This window comes from Zonotrichia albicollis, chromosome 9 (assembly GCF_047830755.1).
Source record: "Zonotrichia albicollis isolate bZonAlb1 chromosome 9, bZonAlb1.hap1, whole genome shotgun sequence".
Taxonomy (NCBI): Eukaryota; Metazoa; Chordata; class Aves; order Passeriformes; family Passerellidae; genus Zonotrichia; species Zonotrichia albicollis.
This window is the reverse complement of record NC_133827.1, coordinates 33,102,193-33,124,969: the sequence shown is the minus strand read 5'-3', so window position 1 is coordinate 33,124,969 and position 22,777 is coordinate 33,102,193. Positions and strand designations below refer to the sequence as shown.

Genomic DNA, 22,777 nt, shown 5'->3' with positions numbered 1-22,777 from the left:
CAGGTATATCCGCCCTGCCTGGGCACGGAGATGAGGGCGAGTGAAACGCCACGAAGGACGCGCAGAGGGAGGACACTCTCAGGGCCGGGCCCGGGATGAAAGCCGCCCCTGTTATTGTCACCCGGCTGGCTCTGGGGATCACCGCTGGCCTCCGTCACACCACCCCGGGGTGTCCAACTCCCCAGGCAATGCTCCAGCTCCAGCAGCACAGAACCCCCGGCACCCTCTCCCGCCGTCTCTCCCACCACGCGTCCCCGGTCCCTCGGCAGCGCGGCCCGGGCCCGGACCGGCCGGACGGGACAGCGAACCGCGGGGCCCGGCTGCGACGGCGGCGCTGCCACCGGGCTGATCGGGGCTGAGCGCCGCCGGGCCGGGCCCCGCTGTCCCCCCTCCCCTGCCCGGTGCTGGTCCCGGTCCCAGCCCCGCTGCCGCCCCCCGCTCCGCTCACCGGCACCGAGGCCGCTCCGCTCCGTTTGAATGTCCCAGCGCCCCGTCCGCTTCCGGGGCAGCGGCGCCTACGGGCCGCGGCAGGGCCCAGAAGGGCTCAGCGCGAAGCGCTCGCTCCGTGCCTGGCGCGGCGGGGCGGGCGGGGGAGCCCCGCCGAGGGCTCGGGTGTCCCAGCCCCGCTCCCGCTCTGGGAGAGATCCCGGGGGGAACGGGAGCTCCCGGGCAGCCTTGCCTCCTCTCGGCCGGGCATAGCCCGTGAGGCGGGCGGCCCACCGCGGGCTGAGCTGGGGCATGGCGGGGCCGCGGGAGGTGCTGCCGCCCGGCCCGGAGTGTCCCCCACCTGCCGGGTTTGCGCCACCGGGATCTCGGGGGGTTTGGGAGCCACCCGCTCCCAGCCGGGGCCAGCGGAGCCTCCTGGGGTGGGTCGCTCCAGCTTAACGCCAAGGCTCCAGCTTCTTCCAAATTTGTGCCCAGATCAGTGGAAAAAGCATAGATTAGCTGATCTGATATTGTAAAGGTCTGAGTTTGGTGTTGTTCCCGAGGAAACTCAGATTTGCAAACACCTGTGCCTCTAAAAGCCCATGGGGAAACCTCCTACAGCACCTACATGGCCTCACCTGCACTGCAGAGAAGAGCAGGCTCCAGGATCCCGTTCCCTGAGCTCTTTGGGATCCCGTTCCCTGAGCTCTTTGGGATTCCATTACCTGAGCTCTCTGGCTCCCCTGGCATTGGAAGTTGGGCAGAGCCAAATCTGCTGATCCCCTGCTCCCCCACACCACAGCACCCAAGGAGTGACCGAGCCCTTGGTGCTGAGCAGCAGTCCTGACCTCCTTCAGGATAAGTCAGAGCCTGTGGATCAGAGGGTGTCATTAAAGCATGAGACCAGAGTCAAGAGCTGGCACTTTTATTTCCTCCTCTTTCTGTGACCACAGACCTCTCACAAGGCTTTACAGCAGAGTCAGACCCAGGCTCTGGCTGACTGAGAATATGTAGTTTGGTCACCTTGGTGTTACCTGCAACTCAGGCTGTGTTTGCCAAAGAATTTCAACCAGAAGAAAATCTGGAGATCAATCAACTGTCCTCATGGTACCCCCAGTCAGTCCCATTTGAGCTGTCTGCCTGGAGAATACCCTCAGTAGATGGAGGAAGGATCCAAAGGGACCTGAACTGGTGTCTCCAGGCAGGGCTCTGATGGAGAAAGGCTCTGTTTAGTCTTCATTTTGGCAGGAACATCTGAACAGGCATCCATGCTGCTCCTTCACTCAGGGTGGGGAAGACGCCAGCCCCACAGTCATTCTTCATCCTGCAGATCAGGGCACATTGCCTGGTGTCAGCCACCTCTAAAGGCCATGAGGCCACATCTGCTCAGGGTGCAGCATCACCTGTGGCTCCCAAACACCAGTGGCCCCTCAGCATTCCCACAGCCAGCACTACTGAGCCTCCATGAGGCCGGGGCAAGCCCAGAGCCCTCCAGCTCCAGCACTCAGCTGGGTCAAGGGAGCTGCCCTGAGAAAGCACCAGGCTCTTGTGGGGACCCAGGGCAGCAAGCACAGACCTGCCTGACAAGGACAGTCACATCCTCCCCAGGGCCAGGATGCCACCAGCAAAGGCAGTGTCTCATTTGCAGGAACCATGCAGAGCCAGCAGCCTCTGCCCACAACCTGCTGGCACTGATGCCAGCTCATCAGCTGCCCCACCCTGGCAGCTCTGGCCACCTCAAGGAGGAGAGTGAGCACTCTGCTCTGCTCTGCCATGGCTGAGAGGCCCCACGCTGGCCAAGAGGCAGCAAGCAGCCATCCTCTGTTTGAACAGAGTCACCAGTCACACAGCAGCTGCTCCCATGGGACACAAAGACAGAGCAGGGAAACCATTTCTGCTGGAGCTGGCCCCGTGGGAATGGCCACACAGGATCACTCTGTCAGGGGGAGGATGTGTGCTGCCCTTCTTCCCCCTGCTCTCCTGGCTGCTGATAAAGCAAGGAGGTTGGCCCTGGGAGGGTGGGTGCTGTGAAGGCAGGGTGGTGGCACAGCTCCAGCTGCTCAGGGCTGACCCATGCCACCCATTCAGGTTGCCCTTGCTGTGTGGAAGAGAGCAGGGATGGGGTGGGGGCACCCAGGACCTCCAGCCCCACTGTCCCCCTCCCTGACCAGCCAGGTGGGAGCAGCAGCTCCTCTCTGTGTTGCTGAGTCACTCTGTGTCTCTGCTCCTCTTCACTCCAGTGGGGATAAAGCCGAGCTGGGAGTTTGGCCAGGCTGCCCCCTGTACCAGGTGGTGCCACCAGCAGCAGTAGCTTCAGCATGCCCTGGTCCTTCCACAGACAGGAGAGGAAGAGGGTAGGATTCTGTGCTTGGTGGTGCCACTGCCAGCACTGGGCCTGGGGCTTGCAGGGATATCAGGTGTGCTGAGAAGGATGTGGCTCCATGGCTGGATGCCTCTGTCACCCTCACCTCCTGCCTCCAGCTGGGCCCTGCTGCACAAGGGGCCACGGTCTGCAGGGTCTCCAGCAGGTCAGCAGAGCACTGCTCAGCCCTGCTCTGCTGGTAGGAGCTAGGAATGTGGGAATCTTGTCTGCTCCATGGCACAGGGCCTGTGTCTGTGCCCTCTTTAGCTCTACCCCATCACTGACCCAGATGAATGGGAATTACAGCAAATCTGTGTCTCCCTCCCAGCGCCCCATGGACACACAGGGGATTCAGAGTGGCTGGGACCAGCTGCATGCCCATCCTTCCCACACTTTGGAAGAGGTCACAGCAAGCTGGTGCCTTATGCAGGATCTCAAACACAATCCACCAGGGAAGGGCTGCACTGCTACAGTCTCACCTTTGGCTCCATCTTCCATCCACACCATCCTCGTGGCTGCTGAACAGAAGGGAGCCATTGCCTCACTGCTGCTTCCCTTACCCTCCATGGCATCTCATGGCCTTTCCAAAAGGGAAAGGTCCCTGAGCAGATTTTTCCCCTGCACTCTCATTTCCTGGGGTCCTGTAGCAGCAGGCCCAGCCCGGTGCCCTGGCTTGCTTTCCCACAGCACAGGATTATCTCACCATCTTCCCCCAGGCAGTAACTGGGAGCTGCTTCCCGGCTGGGAGGCTGAAACGTGTTGTGGCACCTCGGCCGAGGTGAGAGCAGCGTTCGGCTGTGGCTGCTTGGCCGGGAGCTCTCCCGCTTACGGAGCCTTTGGCGGCTCTGCCCCGGTTCCAGCAGGGCCCGCCCGGCCCTCGTTTACATCAGCGTTAATCAGCAGTGACTGGCCAAGGGGCTGGAGCCACCCCGAGCTGACTCAACAGGGGAACCCTGCATGGGAGCAGAGCAGCTCCTCTGATGTTCCCATGTGCGTCCTGCAGCCCATCCGGCTGAGCTGAGGCTGCACTCGGAAATGCCCTCTGCAAACCCAAATGTCATCTCTCACAGTATTTCAGGTAGCAGAGGGTGCTCTGCCTCCCTGCTGTTGTCTGCAGGAGAAACCCACATGGCACAAGAATGTGCTCAAAGGCAAAGCAGGGCTGTGAGTTTGTTCTGGAGCCTCTGAGCACCCTTGGAAATGTCTTGATTGCAGCAGCAGCACCCAGCATTAAGCCTGAGTCTGTGTCCTTTTGACATCTCTCAGGCACTGGGAGTCATCTGGGCACTTGGCCGGGGGACATAAGCCATGCTCAGGGAGGATAAAGGGGAATGTGACAGATTTATTACCATAAATAAGCTAAAAACCATCGCTGTCCACAGTAGATACCATCTGCTGTGTCACAACACATGTGGTCTTGTCCCACCTGTCCTTCAGCTTCTCCAGTCTTCTCCTGAGCCCTCCGTACCTCTGGTTGGGAAACATGCCACCCAGGATCAGGACTGATGGGTTCCCATCACCTTCATTGCCTTGAGGAACATCTGCAACTCACCCCAGGCAGGGGGCAAGGTCTGCCTTGCCTTTGTTTGTCCAGTCAAGGAAGGGAAAACTAGACCCCAGCAAAGAGGGACAGGCAGACCAGAAGCAGGTGAAGGAGGCAGTGGAGGAAGGAGGTGAGAAGCCAGGGTAGGAGCAGGGTTAGCGCCTTGCAACTTTAATATAGGTCACCTAGATTTGTCTTTTGGATGTCTTTAAGTCTCTTCTGCTTGTTGTAATGGTCAAATCTCTTTTATAATATATCCCTCAGTTATCAGTGTGGAGGGCCTTCCAGTGGCAGGACTGAGCCTCCCAAAGGTGCTCAGAGTGGCTATGGATGACACCAAAGCTCCACAGGTCCCATCAGGGACAGGAGCTGCCCTGCACTTACTGAGCTTGTGGGCAGCAGGGCTGGGGGACAGAGTGGGTCAGGGCACATGGGGCAAGGGATGTGCCATGAATTCAAACCCCTTCTGATGCTCCCAGGGAGGTGGAAAAGGTACTTTCCAGAAGGGCAGGAACAAAGGAACCACACTGCTTTGCAGTGCCAGGGGTAGGGACTCCCCCTACCAGCGCGGATCTCCATCCTGCATCTCCCACTCCACTCGCCAGGATGAGACTGAAACAGCCCCACGGGCACCAGGGTGGGTATGGGTGGTGAGTGGGGACAGCACGCCGAGGGCACGGGGGTGCTGCGGTGGGGACCACGGGCTGAAGGGTCGGTGGGCGCGTCCCAGCCCCAGCAGCTGGGGACGGCAGGAGGGGCTGCTGCGGCCCCGCTGCTGCGTCGGGCAGGCGGGGCACCGAGCAAGAGCGACTTATCAGTATTAGCTCATGTGAAAGCTCGGTGCCTTTGTATCTCAAGCAAACACCGGCCATTATGCCCCAGCAGGCCGGCATTGTTATTCTGTCTGGTTGCTAAAGGTTAGGGCTGTGGAGCCCTGCACGTCCACAGCGGCTGCCTGGGGTGGCAGCGGGGCCAGCGTGACCCCCTGCAGCCGGCACGGGAGGGCACGGGAGCTGCCACCTCTGCTGCTCCCAGGCATGGCCAGAACCCACCCAGACCCTCATCGTGTCCACAAGGCTGCCCCACCGCTCGTGGTGCTGAAAGCTTCCTCTTCCAGGGCCAGCCCCTCAGCTGGCACATGCACAAGCTCCCTCCCAAAAAGAAAAAAAAAGAGGCAAAAAGCCCCAACTTGGCTTTAGAGGGATCACAGTAGGATCACTCCCTTTGAGGAGGCCAAAGGCTTGGCCACCAGCACTGCCAAGGACAGCACATTTGGCTCTCTGCCTCCCAACTCTCCCCTGGGGTTTCCCACACCAGGGGCTCCAGGGTGACTCTCAGGAAGCCCAAAAGTTTTGCCCTGAAGAACCGATGCCAAAGGGACTTCCCAGCACCTGGAGTGGGTTCCCAGGAAGCTGGTTCAGAGGAGCTGGAGGATGTTTGTGTCTGGCAGGGGGGCTGCAAGGGAGCTGCTGCTGCTGGCTTTTTCGAGGGTGACAGGGGTTTGCACAGCCAAACCAGGTGGAAGAGGCTCCTGCCAAGCCAGGATGTGCTGCCACCAGAGCTGTGGGGCTGGTGAGGACCTGCCCTCCAGTCCTGGGGTGCACACAGTACAGGAGGGCTCAGACATTCCTCCCCCGAGGCACTGGTGGCATCCGGCTCCACCACTGGGATGGAGATTCCCTGGATGTAGGCTGGGGGTCCATCCCCACAGGTCTGTTGGATCTCTTCTCAGGATCTGCACTCTGCACGGCTCCCTGCAGGGATGAATGTGATATCCATCTCATTCTGGGGCTTTTCTGGGCCATCACCCCTTTGGGCAGTTCCTATTCCCAAAGGGATGCTCAGTGCCAGAATCAACAAGCCTGGGATGATGTTGGGACCCCGAAGCTGTGGGTGAAACACTGCCAGACCCCCATTTCTGGAGGGAAGGCATGTGCAAAAAGGAGGAAGGAGACAACTGTGGCATTTAGCTTGGAAAATCCCAGCAACCTGCCCCTAGATCAGCTGCAGACCTGAGGCTGCCAGGAGCTGGAGGCAGTGCAATTCTTATCCTCTGAGGACTGATGCAGAGGGAGGCTCGTGGTGTGGAGTCACCCGTGCGTTAGAATTGCTTCATTTTATTGACATTCAACAAAACCCTGAGACATTGTGTTCCTGCTCCCACCAGGGCAGTGAGGCATCCCAGCTCCAGAGCACAGATATCCCATTGTAGCCCTGGGAAAAACACCCTGAATGTCAGGAGGAGACTGTAGCATCCTAGGAAGCCCAGGAGGAATGGCAGATCCCAAAAGGCAAAGCCCTGGGAGAAAAACACACTGTGCCTGTGAGGATATCAGCACTTGTCTAGCAAAGACCTGTGAGTCTCTGCCTGGAGCTTGTCCTTTTCTCCTCAGCTTTGCCACTCTGGGGGGTTTTGGGAGGGGACAGAGAAGCCCTCTTGGTCTCTAACCCTTGCAGCACATGCAGCCCCATTCTTGCCTGCCCCATCAGGGCAGCCCTGTGGGCTGTCCCCCCATCACCATCCCAGTTTGGATAGAGGGGATATTGGCCATTCCTGTACCCTCAGCCAGAGCCCTCTTCCAGACCCAAAGGAGACAGGGAAAAGTGCAAAATCCCGTAGTGTTTCCTGTAATGCCTCATTCAGCAGCAGCATCCAAAACAAACACCAGGGATGTCAAACAGGCCAAAATCTCCATCAGTGTTTCAGACCCCAGTGTGTGGAGCCACCCCATCCCCATGACAGCCTGGTGGCTGCTGGGGCTGGGGGCTATAATGGCCAAGCTGCCAGGCAGTGCTCCTGCCTCAGAGGTTACAGAGTTATTCCCCAGAAAACCTTTCTTTAAAGCATCCACAGGAGGCACATCACCACAGAGGTGGGGCCAGATAGTCCCCTGCATACACTAGAAGCTGCTCATCCATCCCAATAATGAAAATTGAAATCTCTCTTCAAACTGCTTCTCACTGGCTATCATCAGACCCCTAGAGGTACTCTAAAATCTGAAAAAAGAAAACCAACTGTGAAAAGCTCCTGTTTTGGCACATCAAATCCTTGGTGACATTCTCTTGGTGAACACAGCGTACATCATATTCCTGAGGGCTGGTGGTTGGTGGCTGTGCTGGAGGGCAAGCAGCTCCTGATCCTAATAGCTGCTCCATCTTTGGACCTCCTCCATCCCACCACCTGGGATGGTTCTTGACCAACAACTCCTTGGGTTGGCCACTGGTTATGGGAAAACATCAGCCCCTCTGACATCACCATCACATGCACTCAGCCTCCTGATGTCTCTTCTTGCTAAGGGATGATTGGCTTTCACATGGCATCAGTTGAAAATCCTCATCCTAGGCTTATCCATCTCTTGGGCAGGAAGTGCTCTCCTGGCCCAAGGCAGAAGAAGAGACATAAATCTGGTCAGTGATTTCCCAAATCAATAAGGAACATGCTCCCTAAGGAGAAGTGAATTGAATAAGAAGGAGATCAATCACTGGCTGTTCACTGCTAGAGTAGCAGCTTGCTTCAGACTTGAGTCCACATTTCTATCCTGTGAACCTTCTTGACATGATCCTGTGGAAGGTGCCTGGAGCCTGGCTCCTGATTTCAGCCAGGAGAGCCAGGGCCCCACTGCTGCCCAGCAGGGTGCAGCCTCAGCCCTTCCTTGTGATGGAGCCAGAACACCCCATGCTGCTGTCACACAGATCCCCATGACCCATCTCCTCCCACTCTCCACATCATGCTGGCACTGGTCACACTTGGATGAATCCCTCTCCATCCTCAGACCGGGACCTGTGTCCTCTCTCACACACAGCACAATGTCTGCCCCTTCCCCACTCCCTACACACACCAAAAGTCTCCATATTCAGGGCTCACCCCACTTCACCAAGATTCAGCAGCATCCCCACAGCAGCCCATTCCCCATAATCCAGGTTTGACACTGGTATTCTCAGGCACAGGCCAGCCCTGCTGCCCCTCTCTCCCCCTTGCTCCCTTTGTGCCCCTGGGTGTAATAGGGAGGGGTGTCACCCCCTCCATGCCACCCCACAGGTGTCCATCCGTCCTTGTGCAGCTGTGCAGGATCCTCTTTGCTCTCCAGTGCCTGGGGAAGACCCCTGTGAGCCCAGCCCTATCTCTACTTCTCATTTTCCACACATGCCTTGAGTCTGCCAGTTCTCATCCTGGGCGATCATCCCACAGGGCTGTGCACTGATGAAGGTCCATCCCTTTAAGGGTTAAAAGCTTTCGGGCCCCCACCCTACCAAGCAAAAGAGTTTCACACTCTTAACCCCTTCCTGCACACCTCTGCTCCAGCTCTGAGCTTTTGCCACCCCAGCGGATCCGATCTGGTTTGAGTTAAGTCTTTGTGTGCGCCGGGCTCTGACTTCGGCAGAGTAATTTGAATAACAAGACTAATTGGATTTATAAAGCACAGCCCCCCCTCTCCCCCCCCAAACCCGAGGCTCTGCACAGTGTGACAAAGAAAACACACTAATGAAAACCACGCTAGTGAGAGCCCAGGGCAGGGACAGCCTCCTGCGGGCGGGCACTGGCTGGGAGCTGACCGCCCTGTGGCATTTGTGGGATGCTCTGATCCCGCGGCCGAGGGCAGCTGGAGCAGCTCCGGGACCGACCCCGACCGGCAGCGTGCGAGGGGGGCTGGTGGTAAGCGAGGTGGCCCTTCCTGCCCACGCTGTGACATTTCCCTGCAGCCTCTGCCCGTCTCCTTCCCCACCCCGGCTCCACCGGGGGAAGCCAGGGGACAGGCTGCCCACAGCAGCAGGGCAGGAGCCAGCGCAGCCAGAACGGTGATGGCAGGGTTCTGTGGGGGTTGCTGAGCTGCCGGTGGCCTCGGGCACCCCGACATCCCTGGAGAGATGTCCTCTCTCCTCCTGTGGAGACCCAGGCTCAGCTGCTGCTCCCCTTTCCCCTTGCTGATGGGGGTGGTGGTGCAGAGCCCCCATTCGTTGCACCCTGGTGAGGCTGGCTGCAGCATTCCAGCCACACTTTGTGTGGGACAAGGACCGAGCCCCGAGAGAAGGGGCCTCTCTCTGCTCCTTGCCTGCACCCACGGCTCTCTGGCACCCGGGGTCGGCTCTAATCCCGGCTCCATCACTTCGCTCTGCCTGCACGCAGACAAATGCCCAAGCACAGCTTCACACTCAGAAAGTCCAAGTTGTCTCCACCTGGCAGGCACAATGGAAAAAACACCGAGACCTTCTCCTTCCAGCTCCCGTTCACATGGAGCTGAAAAGCTGATCTCGTTTGAAGTGTCCCGTGCCCAGTAGCCCGGGCTGTGGAGGAGGAAACATCTCCCTGCTCCTGATCAGGGATCCTACAGACCCCCAAAGAGCCATGGTGCCCCAGCAGGGGCAGCTTCCCAGAGATTTGTGGAGCAGCAGAGCCCAGAAAGACCAGGATACAGAGCAGGAGGAAAGGACCAGACTGAAACAGACTCCAGGGACAGGGGGATGAGCAGAGAATGTTTCCCTGGTATCAGGGAAGGAATTTGGGGTGCAAATCCAGCTTAATGCAGTTCAGCCCTGGATGCAGCTGCAAAGGAAGGGGTGTCTTTCCTCATGCCAATAAGAGCATTCTCCCTGTTCAGAGGGCCAGGGACAATGCTCAGCTCCATCTCCAGCAGAGCTCCAGAGCCGCCCATCGCCAGTCCCAGCAGCAGCAGAGGCACAAATCCTGCCCTGCCAGCCAGGGAAGGGGAAAGCTGAGAGCAAGGGGCCTCCTCAGAAGCCCTGGGATCCACTGGGGTCAATCCCAGGATCACACCTTTCTCCTGTACCCTCTGGCTCCAGGAGAAGGTTAGAGGGAGGCCAGGCTGCGCATGGGTCAGCCAGTGAGGTCCTGTCCCCATAAGGGACCCTGTGACACTGACTGTGCCCTGCAGAGGACATCCCCAGGGTGCTGGAAAAGCCCCATCTCCAGGGCCAGGAACACCCTCGAGATCCTCCCAGAAGCAGAGGGAGCAGGTCAGTGCCCCGATCCGAGAGATCCACTCAGGTGCCCTCAGGAAGCACCGCTGCCCCCTCCATCCCTTTGTGTCCCCCATGTCCCTGTCACGGAGGGCAATGGCCCTGCTCCTGCCAAGCATGGATCTGGGAGGCACAATTTCTGATTTAATCCTGGATGTGGGAAAAAAAAGGAGAAAAAAAAAAAAAGGTGCTTTTTGCGCTTATTGCTGTCTTTTGGGATGAATCCCGCACCGGGACCACCCCCGCCTGGCCCATGTCCTTCCGCGGGAGGTGAGCGGGGCAGTGCGGGAGCCGAGGGGCCGCGGGGCAGCCGGCCAGGGAGGGCACGCAGCTCCAGGGGGGCCAGGGGCGTTTGGGGGGAGCGGGGGCATCAAGCCAAATGCCCCCCGCTTTCCCTTTCGGGTCTCCGGCTCCCCGAGCTGCTTGTCTGGTGTCATTTGTTACTGCCAGGGGAGAGGGGATACCACCACCCCCCCTTTAAATTCCTGCTATTGTGGAGTGCAGGCCGGGTTGGACCTGGGTATTTAGATGACATCACCGAGCAGGTTGGGTTATAAAATGAATGAAGCAGAAAGCAGCCCAAGTTCACTAGCTCGGCACTTCGCAGGCGGCAGGAGGGACCTCGGGGCTCCGCTCTGAACTTTGCCTGCCGCCGGTCCCGTCCTCTCCCCGGGGCTGCCCTCGGCTCCCCGCTGCCCCCCCGGCCCCCCTGCCGCTCGGCCCCGCAGGATGCAGATCTCACCCTTGCTGGCTGGTGGACTTTTACTCGCGCTGCTCTCCGTCAGGCTGGAGGCGAAGCCGGCGTCTCAGCTCCCACAGAAGGTACGGCTGGAGCTTTCTCCTTTTCTCCGGCTCTTCCTCCTCTCCCGGTCCCGCTCAGAGCTCTAACGGCACAGGGGGAATGTGGGGTGCCTGTGGGGTGCCAGAGTCAGCGCAAAGAGGGGTTTTTCTCTCCGCATAGGCTGTTTGTCTGCAAGGGGGACTCCCCGCTTCTCCAGGCTGTCCCGAACGTCCGGGGACATCCGCCCCGAACCAGAGGCTGGAGTGGGACGCGGTGCAGCCCGCGGGATCGGGGCAGGGGAGGCGGCAGTGCGCTCCCCGCAGTCACCCTGGGACCCCTCCGTGCCGGGCACCGGGAGGGGAGCGGAGCCGGAGCGGGGCAGCAGCAGGTGCACGGGGGGACAGGGTGCGGGAGCAGAGCCCTCCGGGCAGTCCGGGCCAAACAGGCCGGGCAGGGACACACAGGTGGCTGTCCCGTCCCCGCGTGTCCCATGGGGAAGGGGCGCCCCAAATGAGAGTGTCCCAAGGACCTGGTTGTCCCGAGATGCTGAGGACGAGGGATGTGCCCGAGGCCACCGACACTGGGTGGTGCTGCCCTGAGGTCTGGGCACAGAGATGGGGACCCGGTCTGACGAGTGCCCCAGGGCAGCCGTGGGATGGGAGTGGCGGTGTCCCTGTAAGGCACTGGGGTGCAGGCTGAAGAAAGTGTTGATACAGGGGGATTTTGGGAAAATGAATGAGGATGAACATTTCCAGGGCTTGGTGGGCAGCAGCTCTGAGCAGGGAGAGAGATGGAAGGCCTGGGAGATGGGGGAACAGTAAGGAAGGAGGTGTGTCCCTCTAACTGTGGGTCAGAATTCGAGGATTGGGAGGACACAGAGAGCATTAACTGGGGGAGGGAGCAGCAGGGAGGAGGATCCCTGACCTCCCCACCATTGCTGGGAACAGTTTGCAAGGCAGTGGTGCACGGGGAGCTGTGGGGTAGGACCCCTGCCCATAATCTGAAGAGGTCCGTAAACCGGTGAGGGATGCAGTGACCGAAGGGATCTGAAATGAAAGGACCTGCCAGCTTTCAGACCCCTTCAGATTATGGCTGGGGGGAGGACGGGATGGAAGGGGACGACAGGTTAGTGACAGCAGCACAGCTGAGGTGTGCAGCACCACCAGCCCTTTGGTGGATATGCAGTGACCGGGACAGGAAGACACCGCTATGGTGTGGGTCGGGGGGATGCTCTGACCCCAGGGAAGGGAGCACAGATTTCGGGAGGGGAGAAGATGCCCTGGGCACAGCAGCGGGGTGATGGACTGCACTGCCGGGCACAGACCCAGTCACGAGTTTGCATCGCAGGGGGGCTACACCGACCCCTCTGCGCGTCCCTTACGGGGTGTCCCCAACACTGATGGGGATCGCTGGGGACGGCGGCGCTCTGACCCTCTCCTCCCCACAGGCCTCCCGCGGGTCGGCGGCGGCGGCAGCGGCGGCAGCGGCGGCGGGTCCGCCCGAGGCGGCGGAGCGGGAGAAGGAGCGGGAGAAGGAGCGGGAGAAGGAGCGGAGCGGCGGCGGCTCGGGCCCGCGGGAGGCGCGGGAGGCGCGGGCCGAGGCGCGGCCGCGGGCGGGCTGGGCGCGGCTGCTGCAGGACCCGCCGGGCCGCCGCCACAAGGGCCTCCACAAGAAGGGCCTGGGCAAGGGCTGCTTCGGGCTCAAGCTGGATCGCATCGGCGCCATGAGCGGCCTCGGATGCTGAGGGACCCCTGGCGGTGAGTGCGCGGCCGGGCCGGGCCGGGGCCGGGATGGGGCCGGGGGGCTGCGCTCCGGTACCGTGGGAGATGCGCAAGATGCGCTGCCCTGCGAACGCGGGATGCCAGCGGGCGGGACTGGAGGTGGTCACCCCGCTGAGCCTCCGGCTTTGCTGGAGGGCAAAGGGGAGGACGCCAAAGGTGGCCTTTTTCTATTCCCTTCCGGAATCCACCGGCCCTCCCGCTGCCTTGCCCTGCAGAAGGGTCAGAGACCTCAGCTGCTCCTGCAGCAGCTCAAACTGGATTCCCCCTAATTTGAGCTAGACCCGGGCACGATGCAGGAGGAGCCCCTGTGCAGCCACGTATTCCTAGTTTCCCCCTCTGCTTGACACACTTAGCTGACCGACAGATAGGTGTTGGGAGGGCAGGGTACCCCCTGTGTGCCTGGAGTTGGAGAGTTAGGGACACTCCTGTCCCAGCCATGCTCCAGTGCTTTTAATTTAAGGAAAAACAACACATAAGTTCCCCAGGTGTCTTCTAGGTGTGGTGACAGCCACGAGTAGCACTTTCCTAACTGCAGCTTTATATCTGAGCAAGTTATGGGAAGCTGGGAGGAGTTCCTCCCACGGTGCTTCACGGCCACTGTGCAGCAACCAATGGGTGAAGGAGTGTCGCTTCCCTAAAGTGATGGGTTTGGGAAAAACATGGCAGTGCCTCCCCTGCCAGGTCTCCCTGTGGGTACTGGGGACAGTGAGGCACGGTTCTGGCCTGGCCCTGCCAGCAGGACACACAGGGATGAACTCACATTTCGGGAAGCACTTACCACTGCATCCCAGGCCACTTCTTCTTCTTCCCATGGCACAGCACTGCAGTAACATAACTGGGCCCAGAGGGGACTGGATCCAGCATCCTGCTGCTCTGCAGGGCAATGGGAACAGCACAACCCAAAGGTGCCTACAGGATGGCAGTGCTGGTCTATGACCTGTCCTGGAGGGATGGGTGCTGTTTCTCTGCTCCCTCATTTTGCCAAGTATTGCTAGCTCAGGGCTCCAAGAGGAACACATATACCCCATGTAGGCAGGTCACATCCCTTCTCTCTCATTAAAAAGACACAAGGCCAGGAGGAACAGCAGCTTCCCTCAGCCTCTCCCCTGAACACCAGCCAAAAAGCAAAGGGTGCATTTCCTTCCTTGATTTAGCACAAGCAAAAAGCTCAGGGATGGCTTCTGCTGAGTCCAGCATCCCCCAGGCCACAGATACTTTGGCAGGGGTTTTGGCTGGGGATGGGTAAGGGGTGCTGCATGGCAAGTACTAATGGGCACTTTGTTCTTGTTCCTTGCAGGGCTTTGAATCCGTAGTCCACTTTTTTCCTACCACGCACGGCCAGGCACGGCCATCCCCCAGGCAACACCTAGAGAAGCAGAGACCCCCTTGGAATGGACAAAAGATGTGGTTGTGTTTTTCTTTTTGGTACGAGGAGTCATGGCACCAACTGTTTTGGTTTTGTTATTTTTTTAACAAGTGCTCTCTATCTTATATATATTATATATACAAACACTCACCGAGACAAGGGACAGTGCTTTTCCAAGAGACTGATGAAGCCAGCTGTATAACATTGCTGTTTGTAAATTCATGTCATGCATAAATGTATTTATGTTGTAAAGCTATTTATATATTGTTTATAAAGAGATATTTATAAAAAAATTATTTATGTAACTAAATGAAAAGTCAAGCATTGTAACATTTTTTTGTCCTAAGTAGTTGAAAAACTTTAAAAAAAAAATCATTCCGTGTGGCATTTTGTAACCTGTCTTTATTTATCAAATTCACATACAATTTAAATGTCAGATTGATTGATTTTAACAGAGCTAAAGAAGAAATTGTTCAGATGTTTTAGAAAAGTCAGGAGTGAGAGAAAGGCCAGCTGATATTTTAAGCTTTGATCCCATATGCAAAAGTAAACTTGTGCCCAATCCTGTGATGCTGTGATGGACTGAATCCTGCCTGGTGCTGCAGGACTCTGCAGACCCCAGCTGAGCTCCCTGCGAGAGCACACAGCCGTGGGCAGCACCTCCATGCCCAGATCCCAAATGGCACCCGTGGAAATGAGCCCAGCACGGTTCACAGCCGAGCCCTGGATCCACAGCAGCGTGACAAGGGCGGCATCTGTCCCAGACGTGCTTTAACTGCTCCCAGCCCAAGCTCCAGCCCATAGCTGCAGCTCTGTCACTGCTGCTGGATGGAGACGCCGTCCCTGCTGACAGCAACAAAGAGCCCGCGCTGGATCTGCCCCCGGCTGTGCTGCTGGGAGCAGCTTTGTGCCAGAGGCACTGCTATTCCAGGATCCAGTGGCCCACTAAGTGTCTTGTTGATATTCCCATCCGCCAGCCCTTTGCCACTAAGCTGTAAAGTCCCTTCCTCCAGCAGAGATTTATTTAACTGAGCCAGGGACAATACACAGACAGACCAAAATATACTGAGGGCTGCCTGGTAAGGATTCATGGACACAGCTGTTGCTACAGCTTCTTGCTACGTAAAGTGCATGAAATAAATCGTTAAAATGACTTGGAGCTCTAAAGGAAACAGCAAGTGAGGGGGCGGGGAGTGCAGTAAACACACAAACTCCTGCTTGAAGGCTCTTTGGTCTCATTCTTCAAAGAGGCCTTAGAAAAAAAGAGAGTGGCAGGCGCCCAGCCCAGCCGTGACAGGAGTCACAAATTATGCCCTGGCCATTGTAGTGGGCTGGGAAACAACGAGCATTATGTTCTGCTGGGCTCCGGTGCCTAGGACAGGGCAAAGAGAAAGTCACCAAGACCCAGAGGCAGAGCGATCCTTTTCCTTAGCAACCAGCAAGAAACCATAGAAACCTCCAGCCAGACTCACCCCAGCTCTGACAGAACACTGGGTGAACAGAACAAGAGGATTCATCCAGACACCCACAGCTCAATCATCAGGTTAGGAGTGCATAGGGGACATTTCTGACCTCGCATGAGCACGGCCTCCATCAGAGCCAGGAACCCACCTCGCAGTGCCCACAGGATCCTGCTGGACAGGGAGCAGCAGCTGATGGACTACAAAGATGTTGCCTATGGGGAACAAAATCAACACCCTGGCAGGGAGGGAGGCAAGATGGGAAAATGGCAACTCCCATAGGGAATGGCAACCCACTGCCAGGGCTGTGTAAGGCAAATAAACCTGTGAAGGGTCATCCTTCCAGCTCCACACATCTGTAGAGGAAAGGAGGGGCTGTATTAGGAGCTCCTAAAGAGATGCCCAATAGAGGGGACTGACCACAGTCACTCAGGAAAGCTAAAGGACAACAAGGAATCACTGTGCGGACCTTGCACAGCCAGGTCTGAACAGAGGCGTAAGAAGGTGGTGCTGCAGGTGCTGTTCAGGGTCCTGGTCCTTGAGCATGAAGCCAGAATAGTGACCATGATATAGTGACAGGCTGGGACCAAGGTGGGGACAATTCCCCTTCCAGTTTTGGCTTGTTGCTGCAAGCCAGAGCTGAAATAAAACCACCTGCCTAGTGACAGAGTGGTTGTCCTCAACACAGCAGCAGAGACAGCCTCTGGAATTTAATCCACACAATTTTACCATATAAGTGAGGCAGAACCTGAGATAAGGTTGGGAGATTGAAGATCACAGCCTGGGGTCATGTACAGCCTGGATTCCTGTTTCTCCTCAGCACCATTGTCCCAGAATAAAAGCACAGCCCACAGCATGGGTCCGTTCCATCCACTGGGCTTCCTGGGAAAAAGCAAGCCCAAGGAAAAGGGCAAAGCTGTATAGCAAAAGGCCATTATCTTGGCAGAGAAAAGCAATCAGAGCTAGAGCTCCTGGTGCAGAGGGAGAGGATAACAGCTTGTTTCCTCACTTTCCTGCCTCTAGTTTGACCAGAGAGACACCTGTCCCTTAGGATGTGGATTCCCACCAGCAGGACAGGAATATGTGCCCATGTGTAGTGATGATGTGCAAGAGAGAAGGCAGCAAAACCTGGGAAAACTCAGATCCACCCATCAGCCCCTCTGTGGCACAGCCAGACCAGTGGGTCTGACAGGCAGAGTGGCACTGCCAGCAGAGGTCAGTTCTCAGAGCACTGATGAGCACTTTCCTGCTTCACTGGACAAGCAAGAATGGGAATCAGAAGTGGCTCATTAGAACACAGCAATCACCCAAAATGGCCACAACTGGGTCTCCCTGACAGGGGCTCAGTAGAAAACAAGGACAGCAAGAAAAAGGGGCCACAGCAATGTAATTAAGAGGCAAGGAGGCATCGTGTGCAGCAAAAACAAATTCATCTCACATCACTGCCTCCCCTGATGGCCAGATAGGTCAGATCCTCACATCCCATGAAAGGATCCATGGCCAGCCCTGGAAAATTTCCCTGCTACACCCCAGCCCAGACAGCATAAGTGATCAACAGTTGTTCTGGATGCAAGGTGCAGCCTCAGGAGATGGCATCTCATATCTCAACCACAGTCTCAGAGAATGGCCTTTAGCAGAGGTGTGTGCACACTCCTGGAAGTGAGGGGACAAGGAGTTCCAGGGTCTCCTGTCCATACTCAGGTCAAATTAGCACTCATGGGACCTACACATTTCCTGCACCACCAGCTGGATGAGCAGTAGCCAATTCAGCTTCCAAATGGGAACACTCGTGATGTGATTTAGGAACAGCCTTGATTTCTCCTCTCCAGGAGCAATTCCTAGCAGGAGTTGAGCCATCAGCCCCCAGCCTGAAAGGGCACACAGCTTTCTAGTGGAAAAGGAAAAAGAGCTTTCTCCAGTGCTGCAGTACAAGTGCCTGGCAAAGCCCAAACAGGCTGGAGCAGACCATGGAGCACTCACAACAGGGACACTGTTGCCTTCTCATGTCTGGGAAACCCGTTCTGTTCCCCCAGCCCATATTCCACGTTTTTCCCTGGTACCATTCATGCAATTCTTCCCAGGTACTTATTGCTGAAGGGCTACAAAGCCCAGCTCTGGTGACAGCAAATCCCAATGCAATGAAGAAAAAGAGAAGCCCAGAGTCCCAGAGCAGGAGAGCAAAGGAATTTTCCATCTGGAAAGGGACTTGAGGCATGGAGCAGGGACTGCCAGGGGCAGCAACAAACATGCCCCTGCCACTTGCTCCAGGACTTCTCCAAGCATGGGCTGCTTCCCTCAGAATGTAGAAAAACAAAAGGGAAGGGATCACAGGGCGACTTCCAGAGGGAGCCTGCACCTGACACAAGCGTGAGTTAAAAACAAGAAGGGAACTGGATCCAGGCCCCTTCCTGTCAGTCAGCAACTAACCTTGTCAGAAGGGATGGCAGCACTAACTGAATCAGGCAATTCATTAGGTTGGGGCACACAGCAAAAGCCCACGCTCTCTGGAGCAGAACTACAGTGAAAATCCAGGGTAATGAGTTGCAAACTGCCTTTGTAAATGACACTTCTGCTGCGACTCTGGCAGGATGGGAAAAGAGCTAATAGGAAAATCATTAGGTGGCATCCCTTTGATATTGTTGAAAACTGCACAGGCTATTTTTCCTGCCCCCTCCATAATTAACCTGGTACATTACCCATAATACTCCAGGCTGAGAGTCCCACAATGGACCACCTTATCTGCATCAGGGGAAAAGAAAGGTATGCTACTTGAAAGGAAGATGACTCCTGGAAAAGCTTAAAAGGTGTTAAGATCTCCCCCCTACTGAACACACTCATCTTTTTCAACTCCATCAGCAACCAACCTCTGCCCAGCCAGGAGACCAAAACCCTGTCACAGTCAGCAGGAAGGAGCAAGGCTGTCCTGGGAAATGCAGCTGCAGAGGAACTGATCTCCCCAAGGTTGCTCTCTGCAGCTGCAGCAGGAAGAGGACACAGTTCTGTGCTTTGCCCCTTATTTACAACACTGTCCTTGTCCTTGATTTCCTTTGTGCTAAACCAGGCTACAGCCTGTGCCTCCTGAGATGCAGAACAGCTCTGAGGACCAATGCCTACCCACCTGGCCTGTCTGCCAGCAAGGAGAGGTGTCATCTCAGAGTCGTGATGTAAAAGGTACAGCACCACAGCTGGCAGGTGATCCTGAAGGAACTGGTGCTCTCTAACAGCTGTGAAGGTGACAATGAAACACCGAGATGTTACTGACTGCATCAGCACAGAGCAGCCTTAGGACTGTGCTAATCATGAGACACTGAGTGAAACATGAGGGCTGGTGAGACAAACAGCATCTCTGGGAAGAATCTGAAGGGCAAAAGAACACTACTTCCAAACCTCATACCCATGAAAATACAGCCTATGGTCAGACAAGCTCCAAATATCACAAAGAGGCTGATCCCTGATGGAGCAAGGCTCTGCTTACCCACCACAATCAGCTCTTCCGGAAACACAGAGCTTTCATGTGTGACCAGGGCATTTCAAAAACACCCTAATGATACAGATCCTAAAGGCTCTTTGGAGATCTGGAGATGTGGAAGTGTGTGCATCTTCTACTAGAATTAGAGCAAGCAACGACTACTGACACGAATTATTTTGTGCTTTGTGGGGAAATACGTATTTCAGGATTGTTAAATGACCTTATGGCATCCCATTATTGCCTGGAATTTCCAGTGTGTATGTATGCACATTCACTAGAGCAGGGACATCTCTTCTTATCAACAAGAAAAAACTGTGGTCACAGCTACCACACTCAGGCAGTGGGGCATGCCATGAGATGTGCACACTGCACTCACTGCCAGGGAGCAAAGTGCTGCTCTGCCATTCCTTTGCCTGGATGACCCACTGGAGAGGGGAGTAGCACCCTGGGGATGCTGAGAGGTTTACCAGCCTGGGGGGTAAACACACACTCTCTTTACAGTCACTTACCTCTGGGAGCTCTGAGGGAGGGCCAAACTTGAGGAACTATCAGCAAAATGTCAACAGTCCCTGAGAGTCATGGACCTTCATCATGGAGCAGAATGAAACAATGACATATTCCTAAAAACTCTGTCGAGAAATTCAATCACACTGTCAGGCTAAAATTCCATACCAAGAATACAAGCTTGAGGTTACAAGTAGGAACTGAGATCTCTCTAAACTTTAATTTACCTTTCTTGATGCCCCTGGGTTACTCTCTTTCAGATTACACAAAAATATGCTATGCAGAGTCAGGTTTTGGGTCCCTTGCATTAGGTCAGGTGTTATAGAGGACTTAGTGGGGTGGAAAAAAAACAACAGGAAACTTTGTGACCAGGTGCCTGAGATAGGGCTATTTGGGTCTATTGTGTTTGTTGGGCAGGCTCTTAATTTCCCCATTATTTAGAATAATAAAGAGCAAATTTGTTTTTCTGCATTGCAGTTTGCAACAGGCTCAGACCAAAAATAGGAATCCCCAGCACCAACAGCCCCATGAATGCACAAGTCTGGGCTGCTTTACTGGGCAGGGGTGGGCTTTGTGTGGTTCCTAGCTTAGCTGAACTCATATAACCCTGTACAGAACTGAAAGTTTAGGAAAAGTCTGGTTTGCCCATGCAATTTTAGTTCTAATACAGCTATCAGAGATAAGGGCACCCTTTCTTCTGTTTTCCCTGCAGTGAGTAAGCACAATTCTGCTTGGCACACAGGGACCAACACATTTTGCCCTCATAGGATAAGATCACTAAAACCAAAAACACCCTCTGGGGTCTGCATCCTTTTACATTCTTTCAGGAACTGAAAGATGTTCAGCAAAATTCACTTTGCAGGACTGGTGGGAAAATTGCCACTTCTTTTGACCACTGTCTTCTGTAAGGAACAAAAGCTTCGCTTTCTGCCAAAAAGTTTCCCTCTGGAGAGCAGCTCTGCAGGTCCTACTCCTTTACATGATCCATGGAGAGAGACCTGCAAGCCTGAGAGCAGCTCCACAAGCATCCATAAGATTTCTTAGGGCTGCACAAGATTGATTGCAGATCAGGTCTCAAATCTGAAGACAGAAGGGTCTGCCAGCATCACTAATTTTCCCTCCTGCTCTCAACACAAGAGTAAGTTAGCATTCAACTTAGCTAAGAAAGTGAGGAGGGAAGTAAAAGAAGAAGAGATTTTAATCCAAAACTTTTTTTTTCTCCTTTTAGAGACTGACATCAGCACTGCTTTATTGTGTTCCAGAACTGTCTGATGTTAGCTGGTATCAAGCGAGTCTCGGCAGGAGTGCCAGGGCCATTTGTTAGCATGAGGCACAGCTTTAGGGCCAGGGCAGCCTACCAGCACTGCAATCAGCTGAGATCCTCTCTTCCATTTTCCAGCTCACTGCTCAATTCCATATTAAACAAGCACTAGTACAAGTGGAGTTGCAGAACACAAAGCTAGACAATAAAGCCCCGAAGAGCAGAGGGAAGGCAGTTTCCATCCACTTTCTTTCCCTCTGGGTGGAAAAGGCAAACAGAAGTTCAATAGCTCAAAGTCTGTCCTGCTGCAATCTCTGCAGCTGGAGCATCCCATTGCTGCCATAAAGCAAAGCAGGGCAGGATGCTCGCCCTGCACCAGGGAGCAGCTCCAGCAGTGCTCACACAAGCTGTGTTGGCTGCCTCCAGCAGGCACAGGCAATCCATGGGAGTTTGTATCAAATCTGTCTCTGCTTCCCCCTCCCTCTCGTCCCCATAGCAGTTCAGCTCCCTGGACACTCCCCACAATTCAGCCCCTAATTCACACAACTCTGCTCTGAGTTGCTGCCTTTCCTGTAGACAACAGGACTCAACAGAGTCTTTGTCTGTTGTTGTTCTCAAAGAGCACAGCACCTCCTGCATCCTTGCCTGTTAACTACCCTGCCTTCTGCTTCATTTCTGGAATAGCTTCTAACTCTTTCCTTCAAGCCAGATTCATTAACCAGCTGCTGCAGAGCTGTTTGCCTCCCCCAGGTACTCTGTGCATGTCATTTGTTAATGACTCATCTCAGCCTGGGCTCATTGCAGACATCCCCCTCCTTTTGCAGCACCAAGCCCTTTGCTGGCACACCAGGAAAGCCAAGCATGCAAACAGCTCCATCCCCTCCAACACACCAGTCCCTTCCCTGTCCTCTGTCACCATCAGACATGGGACAGCTCTTTATTCAAAGTGCTATTTCCTCTCTTGCTGCTTTGCTGATCAAAGGCGATGTGAACCAAAGCATAAATAAGATCCTCACCCCCAGCCAGGCTTTGAGAACAGCAAAAACACAAGAACAAACTCAAAAACTTCCAACCACAAAAGAAGCTTCAATAAACTAATGTGACTCCTGAAACTGGCAGGGCATAAACACCAAGGGCACCAAACTCAAATCTACCTCCCCAGCAGACTGTGGCTTGATGAAGAGGTAAATTGATTCCCAAAGGCATTTGTATTCCTCCTGCCACTTTGCAGGACTGAGATTAAAAATGGAAAGAGGACCATAGAGCCTCACTAGTCAAATCCAGTGAGGAAATGGATGACCAGCACATTGCAGCTGTCCACACAGCAGGCTAGAAACAGACACAGTCCATCTCCATCACAGACTTGGGAACACAAGGTCCACCTGCACCTCCCGAGAAGCTGTCAGCTGAACACTGTGAGAAGCTGAAACAGGAGCTAATCCTGCCACTGCTTGGGAAACAGTTCCATTGAGCTACTGGTGAAGGCTTTGTGCTCTGGGCTTATCCACTTAACATCCTTGTTGCATTTCTAGGGGGAGAGAGAGCTGGTAAAGAATCAGAAGCCTGACCAGAATCAGAAGTGTCTGGGATTTGACTCAGAGGAAGCTGGAGGGAGACTATTTTGATCTTCCTCTCCAAAGGTGAAAGCTGGTGTGCCTGCACTGCAGGAGAAGGATTTACTTTCACAAGTGAGCAAGTCCTGTGACTGAGGACTGCAAACACACAGATGGCAAAGAGTCCTGGTAGCAGTAAGAGGAAGGCACGTGCATTGCACGAGCAAATGCAGGTGACAGCTGGCTGCAGGACTGGAGCATTGTCACACTCCTCTGCTTAAACAGCTCCCCTGCC

At 55.4% G+C, this 22,777-nt stretch overlaps 2 protein-coding genes across 4 annotated transcripts in view; one reads left to right on the top strand and one right to left on the bottom strand.

Annotated features, from left to right (window-relative positions):
• The window catches only part of DIS3L2 (DIS3 like 3'-5' exoribonuclease 2), a 179,644-nt gene extending 178,967 nt beyond the window's left edge, over nt 1–677 (bottom strand). The window contains exon 1 of one of the 2 annotated variants that reach the window (XM_074547292.1): nt 449–677. The gene's annotated coding sequence lies outside the window, so the exon portion shown is untranslated. The remainder of the gene's footprint in view (nt 1–448) is intronic. The other variant, XM_074547291.1, reaches the window with a different exon arrangement.
• A 10,167-nt stretch (nt 678–10,844) lies between these two features.
• On the top strand, nt 10,845–15,485 carry NPPC (natriuretic peptide C). 2 transcript variants are annotated; one of them, XM_005484886.4, is made up of 3 exons: nt 10,845–11,129; nt 12,536–12,845; nt 14,167–15,485. In XM_005484886.4, the coding sequence occupies exons 1-2, from the start codon at nt 11,037–11,039 to the stop codon at nt 12,830–12,832; spliced, it is 390 nt and encodes a 129-aa protein (XP_005484943.2). In that variant the 5' UTR covers nt 10,845–11,036; the 3' UTR covers nt 12,833–12,845; nt 14,167–15,485. The 2 variants fall into 2 exon arrangements, with proteins under 2 accessions (XP_005484943.2, XP_074403387.1); XM_074547286.1 differs by lacking the exon at nt 10,845–11,129 and adding an exon at nt 11,852–11,917.
• Nucleotides 15,486–22,777: the final 7,292 nt, after the last annotated feature.

Excerpts from the sequence above, each read along its gene's own strand:
- NPPC (XM_005484886.4), top strand. The coding sequence starts at position 11,037 with ATGCAGATCTCACCCTTGCTGGCTGGTGGACTTTTACTCGCGCTGCTC. Across the intron at positions 11,130-12,535 it reads CGTCTCAGCTCCCACAGAAG|GCCTCCCGCGGGTCGGCGGC; the intron begins GTACGGCTGGAG and ends TCCTCCCCACAG.